The 16,944-nt window shown below is 43.7% G+C and overlaps 1 protein-coding gene across 2 annotated transcripts in view; it reads right to left on the bottom strand.

The window, feature by feature from the left end:
- Positions 1-180: 180 nt before the first annotated feature.
- LOC118423915 (BTB/POZ domain-containing protein KCTD6-like) overlaps positions 181-16,944 on the bottom strand; it is a 25,473-nt gene continuing 8,709 nt past the window's right edge. The window contains exons 2-4 of one of the 2 annotated variants that reach the window (XM_035832228.1): positions 2,504-2,614; positions 1,496-1,647; positions 181-1,207 (exon numbers count right to left, since the gene is read on the bottom strand). In XM_035832228.1, coding sequence (XP_035688121.1) covers positions 616-1,207; positions 1,496-1,647; positions 2,504-2,515 — 756 coding nt within the window. In that variant the 5' untranslated portion in view covers positions 2,516-2,614 and the 3' untranslated portion in view covers positions 181-615. Of the gene's footprint in view, positions 1,208-1,495; positions 1,648-2,503; positions 2,817-16,944 lie in introns of those variants that run through there. The other variant, XM_035832227.1, reaches the window with a different exon arrangement.

Raw genomic sequence — 16,944 nt, forward strand, 5'->3', positions numbered from 1 at the left:
GTAGGTGCGGTGTCACCAAATATCACTAGGAGGCGCTTCGGAATAGTCCAAAAATCGGGGTTAGCGTATCTGCTGTATCCCTGAGAACAAGGAGGTTAAAATCAAGAATGATACTCGCAACGTTTCGTTATAATAGAATGGCTGGTTACAACAAACAACAACACAATTTTTGTGCATTTCTTATGAATCATAGTATCCACATGGATCTTTAATGCTAGAAATACCATTAAATCTAGCCAAATACCCTAAATATAGTTTTTAAAAACATTTAGTAGTGATGCTTTCAAGTTGATAAACGTATATCATCGCCACCACTAAACATATTTACAAGAACATGCATATGAACAAAATGCACTTACTAAACAAACACAAATTGATATCAATTTCTAACAAAACATAATAAACGTGTAAGAAACACATGATACAAACCAACATGTATTTGAAGCGCAAGTCCGAACCCTCACCCGATGAAAAATATCAAATAGTACACACTAAACGTTAACCTTTAAAAAATCAGGAGTTAAGCGTTTGGTAACGAATACTTTGCTAGTAATCCAATGGACACATGTTTAAATCCAGTGAGTAGAACGTTAATGTAACGTCGTTTGTCTCCGTTCAACCAATTGTGAATACGACCCCGTATACGCCACAGTACACATCCAAAGTCATGAGATCGGACCAGACGGACTTCTTGCCCTGCTCTAAAGAAAACTTGCAAGTCTCCAGCTCTGTACTGACCGTGTATCCTCTCTTCTGCAAGTACTGCTGCACCAACGCGACTCTTACGCGAAGGTCGTCGGAGCAAAGAGGCTCGATATAGTCCTTGTTGTCGCTTTGCAGGCACTCGTGTGTCTGCCAAGACGCGTTCTCGAGAAATCTCGCGGGAACCATGTCGGGTACTACGTCACCGATTTTACTTCTGACCTTCCAACCACTGTCCATCAATAATGCTACCTTTGTAGTACCGGTGATGACTGGAGGTAAAGCCTTGAGAACTCTCTCTGCTAGCATCTCGATGTCTTGAGCCTTGAAGAGTTGCTCCTTGAAGGTTATCTCCTCGCGGACATCTTTGAATTGAGCAAGTTTGTCTGCAAGAACCTGAAGACCGAAGTACTGCGCTTCTATGTACACCTCTCTGGCATGGTTGGGTGGTGGCAGCTTAGCGTGTCGCAGGAACTCCAGAATGTGCGCAAAGGCACGTCCATCCCTGCAATTGCAACAACAATTATGTAGTCTTTATCTTCATAAACACCAAAGACACATAACAGCAGAAGAGTATACACCAGTAAGAGTTCAATGGTTTTGTGAGCGTATGTATCGTTTGTTTCTTCATGAGAGCTCAAATTGGCCCGCAGGTCGCTTTTTTTAGTTGCCTTCATGGGGGAAGGCGTAAAACAAAGTATAAAATAGAGGTACAGTTTACATCATCTAAAGTCCGGATCCAAATAAGTCTATACACAATACACGTCTTAGAATGCAATATTCCGATAGTTACCTATCGATGAAGTAACAGCCGTCCTTGTCTCTCTCTACTTGGTGCCGCCCACTGAACATGGCGGCCAGCATGGAACCCTCGTCCCTCACCAGGGTGGACAGGAAGGTGGAGAAATGCCGACCTCCGACGTTCAGCGGCACCACTTTCGGTAACTGGGCACAGGATAACAGTTGATTATGTTATAAATGAAGGTGTGGAAAAGGCAAATTTGTTGTGGTGTTAGGTACAGGCCAGGAATGAAGAAAAACGTTGCCATGTGCGGTGTAATATCCGGCTTGAAAAATGGCTGTTAGTGCCTAGTAATCCGGACGTATCACTAGTTCCGTACGCGCAGTGTAAAAAGACAAATAAGGCTCCGCCTAGAGAGCGTTGGCAAAAAAGGCCTTCTCAGAAATAGGTGCATTTGCGAGCTCTATGCCCTGAGGGGAAAACAGCACCTAATGTGCGTAGCTTTTGTAAATGCAATACAAAAATGGCATTTTCTCACCAACTATCAGGTCGTAGGCTTGAACACATGTTTACATGCAGAACCCGGTTTTGACTTTAAAGTAATTTAGCTAAGCTGCCTGCATTTGCATGGTCTGAAATTTAAATATCTAAATATAACGTGGCGTAAGACGCGCCATCAAGACTCGAGACCGGAAAAGTAAAGCGGTCATCCTCAGTTACTGACATTAACTTAGCTTTCGAAAAATACACAATGATCATAAGATGCCGATCTAGAAATAGCATGTATACACACACCTGTGACATTTTACGTATTTATCGGGCATTATTAGCCTCCATAGCAGGCTCTCTACGGTCTTTTTTTGGCTCATAATACACTTTTGCTGGCCATTTCTTTTTGTACTGGGTCGCTGATTACTGCAGGGCCGGCAGTCAGAAAAGGCCAGCAAACAGAGACCCAGTACAAAGATGAATAGCCAGTAAAAGTGTATTATGAGCCCCCCAAAAAGGCCCTAGAAAGCAGTGCTATGGAGGCTAGGGCATTATAAGTTATGTAGGTACCTGGTTTTCCATGATGACCTATAAATGTGCCTTCTACTGACGTTTGGTGATCTGTGCACTTCAAGATCCCACTCCAAAACCAGCCCAATTCTTCACACAAGCCTCGTCTATCTGCAAAAGCAAAACATTTGTCAAATTTTGCAAATAAATAAGTGTACACAGTACATAAACTCGCTTGCAGCAATATACTGGCTTATGAAATACGAAAGCGACCCAACTGGCCACTCGTCTGTCTGGACCCTTGATTGCGTCATGTAAACATTACGGGTCATGGGAACACATGGGGTCAAGTAAACACTGGCGGGGGTCACGATAACGCTTGAGGTCATACAAACAAAAACGGAACATCTTTAACAGTATCGGGACGGTTCAGTGCTGATCCGGGCCATTCCAAAAAAACCTGAGGGGAGTATTTGGAGAAAGGTACATTCACATTTTTTGGAATGGCCTATTGTAACACAGGTCACTCCCAAATGATGCAAAATAGCCCGGGAGGAATAGGGCCGGCCTGGAATAAAGGGTTCGATGAAAGAGCTGGGCTGGGCCCCTGGCCTGTCTACCTGGCCTGTCTACCTGGCCTGGCCATCACGTCAGGCCACCAAGATACCCCCATTCATACCCTCAGAAATCCTCAACCTCTCATCTAGCTGCGCCCTCTAGCAGAATATAGACAAATTGCCGAGAGCATGTACTTAGTGCATTGTCAAGCCACCTACTAGCAAAATAAACTGATATCTATTCAACGTTACTTGTCTGAATTTCTAAGGGTCTGCAAATAGAGAAACAACAACATTAAGGGAGATAGAAACGACACTTGTGGTTGATGTTGAGAACAACGATACCATAATCACAGTGTAACATTTGATCTAGTGGCAAATGTTACAACAGGCAGTTTGGCCAAACAAAGGAGGTCATATTTAGGTCACCACGTAACTGCAGGCCTGAGTATGGCAGAAACGGGTGCTGAAAGAGGATTGGACTTTGACTTGACATTTTCCCCTTCACCTTATCAAAGGGTTGAAGATTGAATATCTAGTCTTCAATGTACATATTGAACAAGGACTGACTGCTTTAAAACAAGGCTGGAATACAGCAGTTTGTTTTTCATTTAGCAAATGTTAGTTTAACCCACTGCTTTAGGGATCTGATCCCCCAGACAACTCTCTAAGGGAACTAAGCGCCAAGCACGCTCCACCTGTCACGTCTCTTTTAATAAACCAGCAACAGGCGCTCCTCCAGGGACAAAATAGTTGATTGAGAGGCATAGTAATTGCTACTCTTTAGCGCTGTCAGAGAACTCAGCCTGGCCTGTCAGCCCGGCCCCTTGACTGGCCCTTAGAGGAAGTAGAAATATAACTCTGTCTGGGAGGTAATAGGCCTTTCTACCAGCCAGAAATACAAGTACCACAGTTTGTGTCTTTTTGATCTGTCTTCAACTAGACCGTACAACAAAAAGAGAAGTAATGTTCATGACGTGCTGTATAGGCCACAGCAAGTAAATTTTATGGATGACATCCTCTGCAGACTTCAAAAATAGGGCGATAGGGCGAAAAAAAACAAGATGGGTGAAAAAAACAAACAAGATGGCTACATTTTGAAAAATACTAGTAGGCAGCATAAAGTTGTGATGACTCTTGTAAAAAGAATTAAAGGGTCAAAACATGGTATCAGAGCCAACAAGGCATTCATTCCTGTATTTAAGACATGTACTGGTGTGGTAAAAGTGACACCAGTGTGGTAGACTGGCATCACCAACAAAGTTGGTAACCACACTCATAGCTTCCATATTGATCACTTATACAACTATCCAATAAGTTTCATTTATGTCATACCTGTGACGTGAAAACGTGTCCCCCGTCGGCCGTCGGGCGATCCGGCCCGCGATCGGGCTGATACCTTGGGTGATACGGAATACACCGTGTTGTATTCTATATTTCTACAACTACAGTCCTGGCTACCTCGCAAGTCTCAATTCTACAAGTACAATTATTAGGTTACAACAAAATATATTTGCTCATTTTGGTATTTAAGCGACATGTTTACCATCCCTACAGAAGAAAAAAATTCTTTTTTTTTCTGAAATCAGGCGAAAATTAATGCGCGCGCTGATGTCATCCATAAAATTTACTTGCTGTGGCCTTAGAGGTAAAACAACACTTTCCTCTCCCAGTCCCCGGAGCCAACAATCTCCACCCATTCCAACACAGAGTGCCCCAGTTGTTCCTCTGACCCCTGTGTGACATCAAGGCCACAGAAATGGCTGGGGAGGGAAACCCACCAGACCAAAGAAAAACTGGGAAAATCTGCTCTTCGGAAAACTTTGTACAGAAAGTACTGAAAAGTCTTAAATGACCGACTTGCCTGGTACGATCCTAGATATATAGACAAGAAAAACAGAATGGATTACGGAAGAAACGTTATACGTGGATGGATTAGATGGAAGCAAATGCTTGGTTCCTGGTAGACACAGTCCGACAGAGCAGAGTGTTGGAGAAATCATGCCTGACTGTATCTTACACTAAGATCACCAGCACTACCAAAATTTGTCAAAGGTGCCATACAAAGACCACAAGTTCTTCTGAACCATATGTTCTTCTAAAGACTAAACCAATCTCGCACTTTTCTGCTCTCTGCTCTTTTCGTCACAGTTTTTATCACACTAGTCTGTAGAAAAGTACCATAGTTTGTGTCTTTATTATATATCTGGGGTGAAACAACGTTTTCCTTGATTTTTTTTTTTTAAACGGCCGCGTGGCGCGTTGGTACACCCGATCCCTCGATCTCGGAAGTTAAGCAACGTGCGGTCCGGACAGTGCTTGGATGGGAGACCAACCAAGAACGTCCGGATTGCTGTAGACTCATGAAGCTTTCCATGAAATCGTCTTCCGGGAGGGACGTAAAACGGGGTCCCGTGCTCGAAGAGGTGCCTCGACCACGTTAAACAGCCTCATTACCCTCACTTTGGGTACCTACTGGCTGCAAAATACACCCGATATCATATCATATCATATCATACCATAACCCCCCAACCGTTCTCCAGAGCGCATGTTTCAGCTTCACCACCTTGCCCTTGGGGAGATTCTCCTGGCTGGAGCAGAAAATCGGGGCACAGCGCTAGCCAGAGAGCAATTACTCCTTCCCTGCAAGATTTGACATCTGGTCCTTACACTGACACAGTTACAACATACCCTATGTCCCAGAACAGCCTGACAGTATTCTCACACTGTTATCTATATTTTTTCATAATATTGTTTTGCAATATCAGACTCTAAAAGCCCTTTTCTATAGTTTTGCATGTAGCATTGTAGGTGGTAAAGGTTTTTGTTATGACTTTTGTACTGCTGCCTCCTGGTAAAATGCTATACAGTTTACAGGCCTTTTTGTGACAGGAGCCAGTAGAATCTTTAATCGGGTCTAATGACAAATTATGGTCTGTTTCCAGATTGGAGAATCTCATCGGTTATTCTAAATGAAATACGTTATATACCAAATACAGCTCTTGAATGAAGTACGTTACAAATTTAGGATAAGCTACTTTGATCATTCAGTCTCAAAGTATGTATCTCAGGCTAACAGCTGTGAATGTAAAAAGAGGTGCCAGTATTTGACACTAGATAAGCATAGAAATAACATCATAAAGGCAAGAAAGTCTCCATCATAACTACAAGCAGAAAACTACAAGATCGTAAATATGAGCTACAATTGGTGGGTACCTGGTAGACACAGTCCAACAGAGCAGAGTGTCAGAGAAATCATGCCTCAGACTGCGTCTTACACCAGGCAGAAAGTATTAGTAAGGGTATGATGGCAAGTATTCTCTTAAGCCTTATATTTTTGGCGTTCTGTCTAAGAACAATGTTGTGAAAAAATCTCAGGGCAAAATACATCATTTTTTCTATAGACGTGTGTGATTATATACTGTGACGAAAAGAGCAGGAAAGCGCAAGTTTGGATCTGTTTGTATAAGTTGACACTACAAAACGTAATGGTTCAGAAGAACTTGTGGTCTTTGTATGGAACCTTTGACAACTTGGGTAGTGCTGGTGAACCTATTGTAACTTAGTGTAAGATACAGTCAGGCATGATTTCTCCAACACTCTGCTCTGTCGGACTGTGTCTACCAGGAACCAAGCATTTGCTTCCATCTAATCCATCCAGGTATAACGTTACTTCCCTAATCCAATCTGTTCTTCTTGTGTATATATCTAGGATCGTACCAGGCAAGTCGGCCATTTAAGACTTTCCATTACTTCCTATACAAAGTTTTCCGAAGAGCAGAGTTTCCTTGGTCTGGTGGGTTTCCCCTCCCCAGCCAATGCTGTGGCCTCGATGTCACACAGGGGTCAGAGAAAGAACTGGGGCATGTGTTGGAATGGGTGGAGATTGTTGGCTCCGGGGACTGGGAGAGGAAAGTGTTGTTTTACCTCTATACAGCACGTCATGAACATTACTTCTCTTTTTGTTGTACGGTCTAGTTGAAGACAGATCAAAAAGACACAAACTGTGGTATTTGTATTTCTGGCTGGTAGAAAGGCCTAATACCTCCCAGACAGAGTTATATTTCTACTTCCTCTAAGGGCCAGTCAAGGGGCCGGGCTGACAGGCCAGGCTGAGTTATCTGACAGCGCTAAAGAGTAGCAATTACTATGCCTCTCAATCAACTATTTTGTCCCTGGAGGAGCGCCTGTTGCTGGTTTATTAAAGACACGTGACAGGTGGAGCGTGAAATGACGGGGTCACATGCTTGGCGCTTAGTTCCCTTAGAGAGTTGTCTGGGGGATCAGATCCCTAAAGCAGTGGGTTAAACTAACATTTGCTAAATGAAAAACAAACTGCTGTATTACAGCCTTGTTTTAAAGCAGTCAGTCCTTGTTCAATATGTACATTGAAGACTAGATATTCAATCTTCAACCCTTTGATAAGGTGAAGGGGAAAATGTTTTCAATTTGTCACAGTGTTTTCTTTCTTGTGCTGGAAACATTTCCAAAGCACTAACAAAAACACACGTGAATAATAGTTTCTCATTATAAACACTATCTACGCGCAAGTTGATATAGCTGTTGCTAAATGCTACACAAACACTGCTTAAGTACCAGTCTTAAGAAACACGGGTAAATGCATCAGTTCCTAAATACTAGAAAAAACAATCATGTTGGAGGTGAAGATATCCCTTGGCCAGGTGCATATACCAAAATGTGCGTTATTCTAATTAATACCTAATATTTGCATAATTAATAAAGACATTACATAGTTATTTTGTGGTCACTTCATGGTAGAGACTTCATATTGGAGATATATAGGTTGCTTGAGGACAGGTGAATACAATGAAATACATCTTATGTCAAGACTCAGGTATATGCAATAATTGGAATACAAGGGACCCAACCCTCCTTGTCTGAAACAAGTTCAACTATCTTATTACCATGTAATTACGTTAATATTGATACTATGAATGTAGTTAATCAAACTCGTGTACTTATATCATTCTGAAACTGCATTTTGTGATTTATACCAATCAACTTCTAAAATGTCATGTAAACCCGTTTTTTTTTGGGGGGGGCGAAATCGCTAAAGGGGGGCGAGGTAGGGGGGCGAGATCACTAGCCGGGGAGGGCGAGATCGCTAGTGATTTCGCCCCGGGGGGGCGAGATCGCTAGTGATTTCGCCCCCGGGGGGGCGAGATCACGGGGGGGCGAGATCGCTGTCACACCGGACCTGAATTTTCTGTACCGGTACCCACCCCCTATTAAGCACCATGGTATCATCATTGTGTAAGAGTAAGAATCACTTGACGGTACTTTTGCAAATGTGACAGAATTAGTACAATAGAAACCATGTTAAAACAACTTGGGAATACAACTTTCCAAGTCATACCATGAATGGTTTGTACAATTGTGCTCGTGGGGTGACAGTAAGAATTGACTCGGTCGTCTTTTCATGGGAGTAAAGGTTTGACAGTTGCTTTATCAACTTTTCCGTGTTTTCAGTTCAGATTTAAAATTAGCTGTGAAGGTTCTACTTGTTTACGGGGCCTATCTATTGGGGTTTACAAGACTGCAAGAGGCACGTCCGGACTCAGAATGGTGGACGGGTTAGGTTTACATCATGGGGACTGTACAGTTTACATATGGAGTGGATGTACTGACAATATAACACTACTTATTTATATCATTTTTGGTCAATGAAAGTTTCATCTATCTAAATCTTTGTTTAAGGTTACATAATGGGGACAGTACAGTAGACATATGGAATGGGTATACTGACAGTATACTGTAATACTACTTCTTTATTACATTTTTGGTCAATGAATGTTTTATCTATTTAAATCTTTGTTCTGTCCTTGGTTAAAGGCATGGCAGAGGCAGGAAATGGGTCTCCTACTACTGTTCCCCAGGAACTCGGTGATGGTTCTCCTATTGGAGTTTTAGGTGACAGAGATGCAGGCATTGTCAAAGATCAGCTCGCAGAAGGCAAAAGCAGTTTGAACTGTCAATCAGAAGCACATACTGATAAAAAGCGTTACGTATGTGGGGATTGTGGGTACCGGACACGTTGGAAGCATAACTTATCTCAACATATGAGAACTCATACAGATGAAAAACCCTACAAGTGTGACCAGTGTGACTATTCCGCAAGGAACACAAGCGGCCTTAATAATCATCTAGCCAAACACACTGGTGACAAACCCTACATGTGTGGGGTATGTGGGTACAGGGCACTTTTGCACTCTACCCTGTCACAACACATGAGGACTCATACCGGTGAGAAACCCTACAAGTGTAACCAGTGTGATTATTCTGCAATAAACAAAAGTAACTTGGATTATCATCTAGCCAAACATACTGGTGACAAACCCTACATGTGTGGAGAATGCGGGTACAGGACAGCTAGAAAGTGTCACTTATCTAAGCATATTAGAATCCATACAGGTGAACGCTACAAGTGCGACCAGTGTGCTTATTCCACTACGCTGAAATACACATTGGACAGCCATCTGCTCAAACATACTGGTCAAGAACCCTACATGTGTGGGGAGTGTGGGTACAGGACAACTCAAAAAAGTTATCTATCCAGGCATATGAGAACTCATACTGGTGAAAAACCCTACAAGTGTGACCAGTGTGACTATTCTGCTGCAAGGAAACACCATTTGGACATCCATGTTGCAAAGCACACCGGTGACAAACCCTACATGTGTGGGGAGTGTGAGTACAGGACAACTCAGAAGTGTGACTTATCCAGACATATGAGAAGGCATACAGGAGAAAAACCCTACAAGTGTGACCACTGTGATTATTCTGCTTCAGAGAAAGCCAAATTGAACGCCCATGTTGCAAAACACACTGGAGACAAACCCTACATGTGTGGGGAATGTGGGTACAGGGCAGCTGTCAAAAGGTACCTATCGAGGCATATGAGAACTCATACTGGTGAAAAACCCTACAAGTGTGACCAATGTAATTATTCTGCTGCACAAAAATGCTATTTGGACCAACATCTAGCCAAACACACTGGTGAGAAACCATACATGTGTGGGGAGTGTGGGTTCAGGACAGCTCGAAGGTCTCAATTATCCCTACATATGAGAAGGCATACAGGAGTAAACCCTTTCAAGTGTGACCAGTGTGACTATTCTGCCACAAAAAATCCACCTTGAAGAACCATCTAGCAAAACATCGGCAAGAAACTCTTCACGTGTGGGGAATGTGGGTACGGCACAATGCAAAGTCTTTTAAAAACAGCCCTACAAGTGAGCTACATTCTACATTCTGGGCAGCCATCTAGCACACTTGAAAAAAAAAACTTGTATGGGAAGTTTGGACAAAGGACAACATGAAGCTAGGTCTAAGTACCCACTCATGAGAGAAACCGTTGTAATAGCTGTGTGACTAATCTGAGCAGCTCAAAAGTCAGATATTGTCCGTACGCCTTCTGGATTATCACGTGTACACTGATGAGAAACTCTGTGTTTATGGTGTGGGTACTGAACAATTTTACAACAGAAGTTTCTAGACATACCTGTACATGTATGCCACACAAATAGGTAAAATATCAAGTAAGCGCATTACTTTATGTGTCACACAGTAATATCTTAGAATAAGTTACTTCACGCTCACAGTTATAAGTGTGCATTGTAGTTAAGGTCGAAGTTACCTTTCTTTGTTCATGAATCTTTGTTATATGTTTTTACAATGTATTTAGTTTTGAATTCCCAACATTACTCACAATGCCCTACTAAGCTAACTTTTTTTAATACCCATAAGTATCATAACGCTATAGAGCATCTATACCTTTGTATATATAAAATGGCTGCACCACAGTATACAATAGAGATCTCAAGTCCTTTTGGCAGCGTGTTTGACATTCTATAAATATCAAGAATAAGGAAGATTGAAACCTAATATGCATCTAAGATAATTACATCTCAAAGTTTCGGCAGGCTAGCCAACTTTTTACTGACATCCTAGAAAATATGGAGCCTAAGTGTACATAAAATGACTCATTTACTAACCTTTAAAGTATAAACTGCAAAATAGTATACATCATAGTATTATGATATTGGTTTGTGCTTGAGTTCAAATTTTTTTAAATAACAAAAAAGTGTTTTCATAAATCACTGAAGAGATTTGCTTCGCCATAGTCTTCGCCATAGTCTACTAATAAACCGCTTTTGACTTAGAATTGCTTGGGTTGTGTTGATTTGGTTTTGATTCTTAATGTAAACACACACACACACCTGGAATATTTTGCACATTAGACGTTTAATTTATTGGTCAGGGATATGGCGCTAAAGGTGGGGATAGAGTACTAGTGTACAATATATATGGAAGTTAAGTCTTTGTAGATATCGGTGACGGAAGGCCATAACATATCAAACCACCTACCTTACATACAATGAAGCTTTCCCCAAAATACGCAGTACCCCTACATTGAGAAGAGAGCAGTATGATATCGTTACCTTACTAAATCTTTTGTGTCTGTGTCATATTCCAATCTGTTTATTGTTACTAGATTAATGTTGGGGATTTTTCAATGGGAAACGGACGGGACATAGCAAATGGAATAATGTTCTTTCTGTGCTTAGTAGTCGGCACCTTCGAGTATCGGAAGTGAATATATTCCATTGCCAGTGAACAAGCCTCATTGTGTTGTAGCCCGAGGGCTATGGAAACCGGGATATTCGTGAAATTGAATATTCAGCGTCGGAGTAGATCCTTTATACCAGTATTTGTCAAATCTTGCTCAGTCTATGTCCAAAATTAGATCCGTATCTACCTAGAATATAAACTGTACCATCTAAACGCGCGGTCCCTGGTGCCGAATACTGTTTACACGTTCGTCCGTCTCTGATGCTGAACGCTGTTTAAACGCAAACATACCTGCCTGGCCCTGAACACCATCATTTCCCAAACAAACCTGTCCTTGGTGCTGAACACAACACACACACAGTAAACACACCTGTCCTTGGTGCTGAACACCACCAACGCACAGGCAAACACACCTGACCACTGAACACAATCAACACAAACACACCTTTCCCTGGTGCTGAACACCAAACACAGCTGTCCTTTGTGCTGAACACCAACCACGCACAAACACACCTCTCCCTGGTGCTGAACACCATCAACCTACGAGCATACCTATATTCAATATTTCAAAGTTATTTGTACCAAGCCGCCGTTTCGGTTTTCATTTGGTTTATGTTGGCTGTCTCTTCGCTTCGCTTCCGAAGATCAGTGGAAGGTTGTCCTTTCCTCTGCAGACTCTCATATGGCTGTGTAACCCAATCCTTGATCTACATGTGCTGCTGCAGGATGGTCATTCATATAATCAAGCTATTATTATGTTAATCCCTAGCTGATTTGCATAATTAATTAAGATAGTTGAGAAATCTCATGCATTACATGATAAGACCTGATTTGGAGGACAGTAGGTTGAGATTGTTTCCAGTGGTTGATAAGTAGGTCAGTAAACCCAAAAAATATAATCCTTTTTTAAGAAATGAAGAATGGGTCATGCTTTTTAGTCTCCAAGTAGACGTGTCAACTACTGTAGATGGAACAAGTGCTTTTGAAAAAGCTGACGTTTGCCGTTTATAGTGTTTGTGACATGTCTGAAACCCTCCACGTGGAAAATTTGGTATAAAATGCCACCGATCGCGTAAATGATGAGCATAAACGCGAAACGCTTGGTTATTCTATTAAGCACTCTAGTACTCAATTTCACGTTCGTTTAAAACCCTTTTGAGGGGAAAGAATGTCTCCCTCTGATCCCCCTGTTATACTGATTGACAGACCGTCACCGTTTCACAGAACACAGACCAAAACTTGTGCACTCTTGAAAAACAAGAAAAGCTGGCCGGTGCGTATTTTGGAGAAAGCTTAGATGTTATAACAAAATCACATGAAAAGAGGGCGGTTAAACATTGAAGTCTTGAATTTTCTATTTAAAAAAAAACATTACATGGGATTTGTTGAGCAAAAAAAATGTCATAAGTGTCATACTTTGTGCCTAGTACAATTGTTGTGCAATAAAGTCATTATTATATTATTATAAGCGAGGCTCAGGCGATTACCGCAGAATCGTCGTCCGATCGATATTCGCAAAATGTGACAGGGGTATTACGAGAGTCAGTTTTTGGAATCAAAAGCAGATAACCAGGTTTGTACCAAATGCACCAATGATATCGTAGTTGACGTAGCCTCCCTTAGCAGTCTCCGAACGGGGCTGTTTGTTGTTGGGGGAGGGGGGTGCAGTTCACGGTTTTCAACGTTAGCTAGGCTCTCTCATGCCGGGAAAGGAGCTTGCCGAGGAGGGGAGTTTGCTGTGGGAGTAATCTCTTGAGAACGCATCTTTCAAGCAGTTTTACCAAAACATCTGGTCGAGAGTCCTCAACCTGTGATGCTCCAGCAGCCTTCGGTACTGGTACAACATTTGCCGACTTCCACACTGTGCCCGGCACTGTGTCCTCTGCAGAAGAGGTGTTGAAGAGATGGCAAACAATAGGTTCCAAGTCTTTGACACAGTCCTTAAGCACCCAGTTTGGTACGTTTTCCAGCCCACTCCTCTTCCTTTCACCTCACCAATCGAGCACAGGTCGGGACACACGTCTGCAAACGGAAGTGGCAAGAGACTCTCTGACATCACGCCTTGGGGGAGTACTGACTGATGCTCTCTGCTGAAAGCTCATCTGCGATAGTAACTCTCCCAGTTTATGTAATACAAAGTAACAGAAATCTTGTGTGCGCGTATGTATGTGTGTGCGCGTGCGAGTAAACTTGTTGAGTGTGTGGGCAACTGGAACGAATAAAACATTAAAAGTAGGAACCGCACAGGCACAAAAAGGGATTTTCAAAAAGAAATATCTTCGACCCCATGGACCAAAAGCATTGACTGGTAGTGTTTACTAGCACTGCAAAACTTAACTAATGTGGTATGACCAGAGTCCGTATATAGAGACAACTTCGCGAACAACCTGCCCGAGGCTTCAGTCCGATTATCCCTATAAAAATATGGGATCAGCTTTCATCTCATCTCTGAGGTTGAAGGTTCTTTAACAAGCCTGTCAAATAGAAAGCTAGACAGGGTTGCAGACAGACGAAAAGGCAGGAAGACAGGCTAGCAGACAAATAGAGTGGTATACAGACGAAGAGAAAGCCAGATAGGGTTGCAGAAAGAGAGAGAGGCAGGCAGACAGGCTTGCAGACAGATAGAGAGGTATTCAGACAAAGAGGAAGACAGGCAGGGTTGCAGACAGAGAGTCAGACAAACAGGCTTGCAGACAGACAGGTAGACAGACAAAAAGAAAGGCAGATACAGAGGTACAGACGGAAAGGGTTGCAGACCGACAGACAGAAAGACAGACAGGCTTTCAGACAGATAGAGAGGTAGACAGACAAAGAGAACGCCAGACAGGGTTGCTGACAGACAGAGAGGCAGACAAAAATGCTAGCAGGCAGACAGAGAGGTAAACAAACGTCATAGGCAGACAGACAAAGAGGAATCCAGACAGAGAGGCAGACATACGGGCTTGGGAACAGACAGGACAGCTTGGGAAGAGGCAGACAGGGTTGCAGACAGACAGAGAGGCAGACAGACAGCCTTCCAGAAAGATAGGGAGGCATACAGACAAAGACAAAGCCAGACAAGTTTGTCGACAGAGAGGCAGACAGACAGGCTTGCAGACAGATAGAGAGATAGTCAGACAAAGATGAAGCCTTGCAGGGTTGCAGAGCAACACTAAGGAAGACAGACAGGCTTCCAGACAGACAGCCTTCCAGACAGATAGAGAGGCAGGCAGACAAAGACAAAGCCAGCCAGAGAGGTAGACAGACAAAGAGAGAGAGCCAGACAGAATCGCAGACAGACAGAGAGGCAAACAGACGGGCTGCAGACAGAGAGGCAGACAGACAAAGACGAAGCCAGACGGGCTTGGAGACAGGCAGAGAGGCAGACAAAGACGAAGCTAGAGGCACACAGACAAAAGAGGAGGTCAGACAGAGTTGCAGACAGACAGACAGAAAGGCAGACAGACGGGCTTGGAGATAGACGGAGATGCAGACAGACAAAGACGAAGCCAGACAGGGTCGCAGACAGACAAAGACGCAGACAGGCAGGCTTCAAGACAGATAGAGAGGTAGACAGACAAAAAGGAAGCCAGACAGGGTTGCAGACGGACAGAGAAGCAGACAGACAGGCTTCCAGGCAGATAAAGAGGCAGACAGATAAAGAGAAAGCCAGACAGGTTTGTCGACAAAGAGGAAGCCAGACAGAGTCGCCGACAGACAAACGGGCTTGAAGACAGACGGGGAGGCAGACAGACAAAGACGAAGCAAGACAGGGTTGTAGATAGACAGAGAGGTAGACAGACAGGCTTCCAGACAGATAGAGAGGCAGAAAAACAAAGACAAAGCCAGACAGAGGTGCAGACAGACAAAGAGGCAGACATACGGGCTTGGAGACAGACGGAGAGGCAGAGAGACAAAGACGAAGCCAGACAGGGTTGCAGACCAACACAGAAGACGACAGACAGGCTTGCAGACAGATAGAGAGGCAGGCAGACAAAGCCGAAGCAAGACAGGATTGCACACAGACTGAGAGGCAGACAGGGTTGCAGACAGGGTTGCAGACAGACAGAGACGCAGACAGACAGGCTTCTAGACAGATAGAGAGGCTGTCCGACAAAGACGAAGCCAGACAGGGTTGCAGACAGACAGAGACGCAGACAGACAGGCTCGCAGTCAGACAGAGGCAGACAGACAAAGAGGAAGCCAGACAGACTCGCAGATAGACAGGGAGGCAGACATATGGGATTGGAGACAGACTGAGAGGCAAACAGACAAAGACGAAGCCAGAAAGGGTTAGAGACAGACAGAGAGGTGGACAGACAGTCTTCTAGACAGATAGAGAGGCAGACGGACAAAGATGAAGTCAGACAGAGTCGCAGACAGACGGGATGATGACAGATAGACATGCAGACGGACAAAAACAAAGCCAGACATGGTTGCAGACAGACATTGAGGCAGACAGGCAGGCTTGCAGACAGATAGAGAGGTAGACAGACAAAGAGGAAGCCAGACAGAGAGGCAGACAGGCGGTCTTTGGGACATACGGAGATGCAGACAGAAAAAGACGAATCCAGACAGGGTTGCAGACAGAGAGTCAGACAGACAGGCTTTCAGAGAGACAGATAGAGAGGCAGACAGACAAAGAGAAAACCAGACAGAGGTAGAGACAGAAAGCGTTGCAGACCAACAGAGAGGCAGACAGACGGGCTTGGAGACAGACGGAGAGGTAGACAGACAAAGAAGAAGCCAGACAGGGTTGCAGACCAACACAGAGGAAGACAGGCAGGCTTGCAGACAGATAGAGAGACAGGCAGACAACGCCGAAGCCAGACAGGATTGCAGACAGACTGAGAGGCAGACAGTCAGGTTTGCAGTCAGACAGGGAGGTAGATAGACAAAAAGGAAGCCAGACAGAGTCGCAGACAGACAGGGAGGCAAACAGACGGGCTTGGAGCCGGACAGAGAGGCAGACAAACAAAGACGAAGCCAGACGGGGTTGGAGACAGAGAGAGAGATATTCTTCAAGACAGAGAAAAAGGCAGACAGACAAAGATGAAGTCAGACAGAGTTGCAGACAGAAAGAAAGACAGACAGACGGGTTGGAAGACAGACGGAGATGCAGACAGACTTATATGAAGCCAGACAGGGCTGCAGACATACAGAGAGGCAGGCTTGTAGACAGATAGAGAGGTAGACGGACAAAGAGGAAGCCAGACAGAGTCGCAGATAGACAGAGAGGAAGACAGACGGGCTTGCAGATAGATTGAGAGGTAGACAGACAAAGAAGAAGGGTACAGACCATAAGATTTGCAAACCTACAGAGAGGAAGACAGACAGGCATGCACACAGGATAGAGAGGTAGACAGACAAATA

Source organism: Branchiostoma floridae, chromosome 10, assembly GCF_000003815.2.
Source record: "Branchiostoma floridae strain S238N-H82 chromosome 10, Bfl_VNyyK, whole genome shotgun sequence".
NCBI lineage: Eukaryota > Metazoa > Chordata > Leptocardii > Amphioxiformes > Branchiostomatidae > Branchiostoma > Branchiostoma floridae.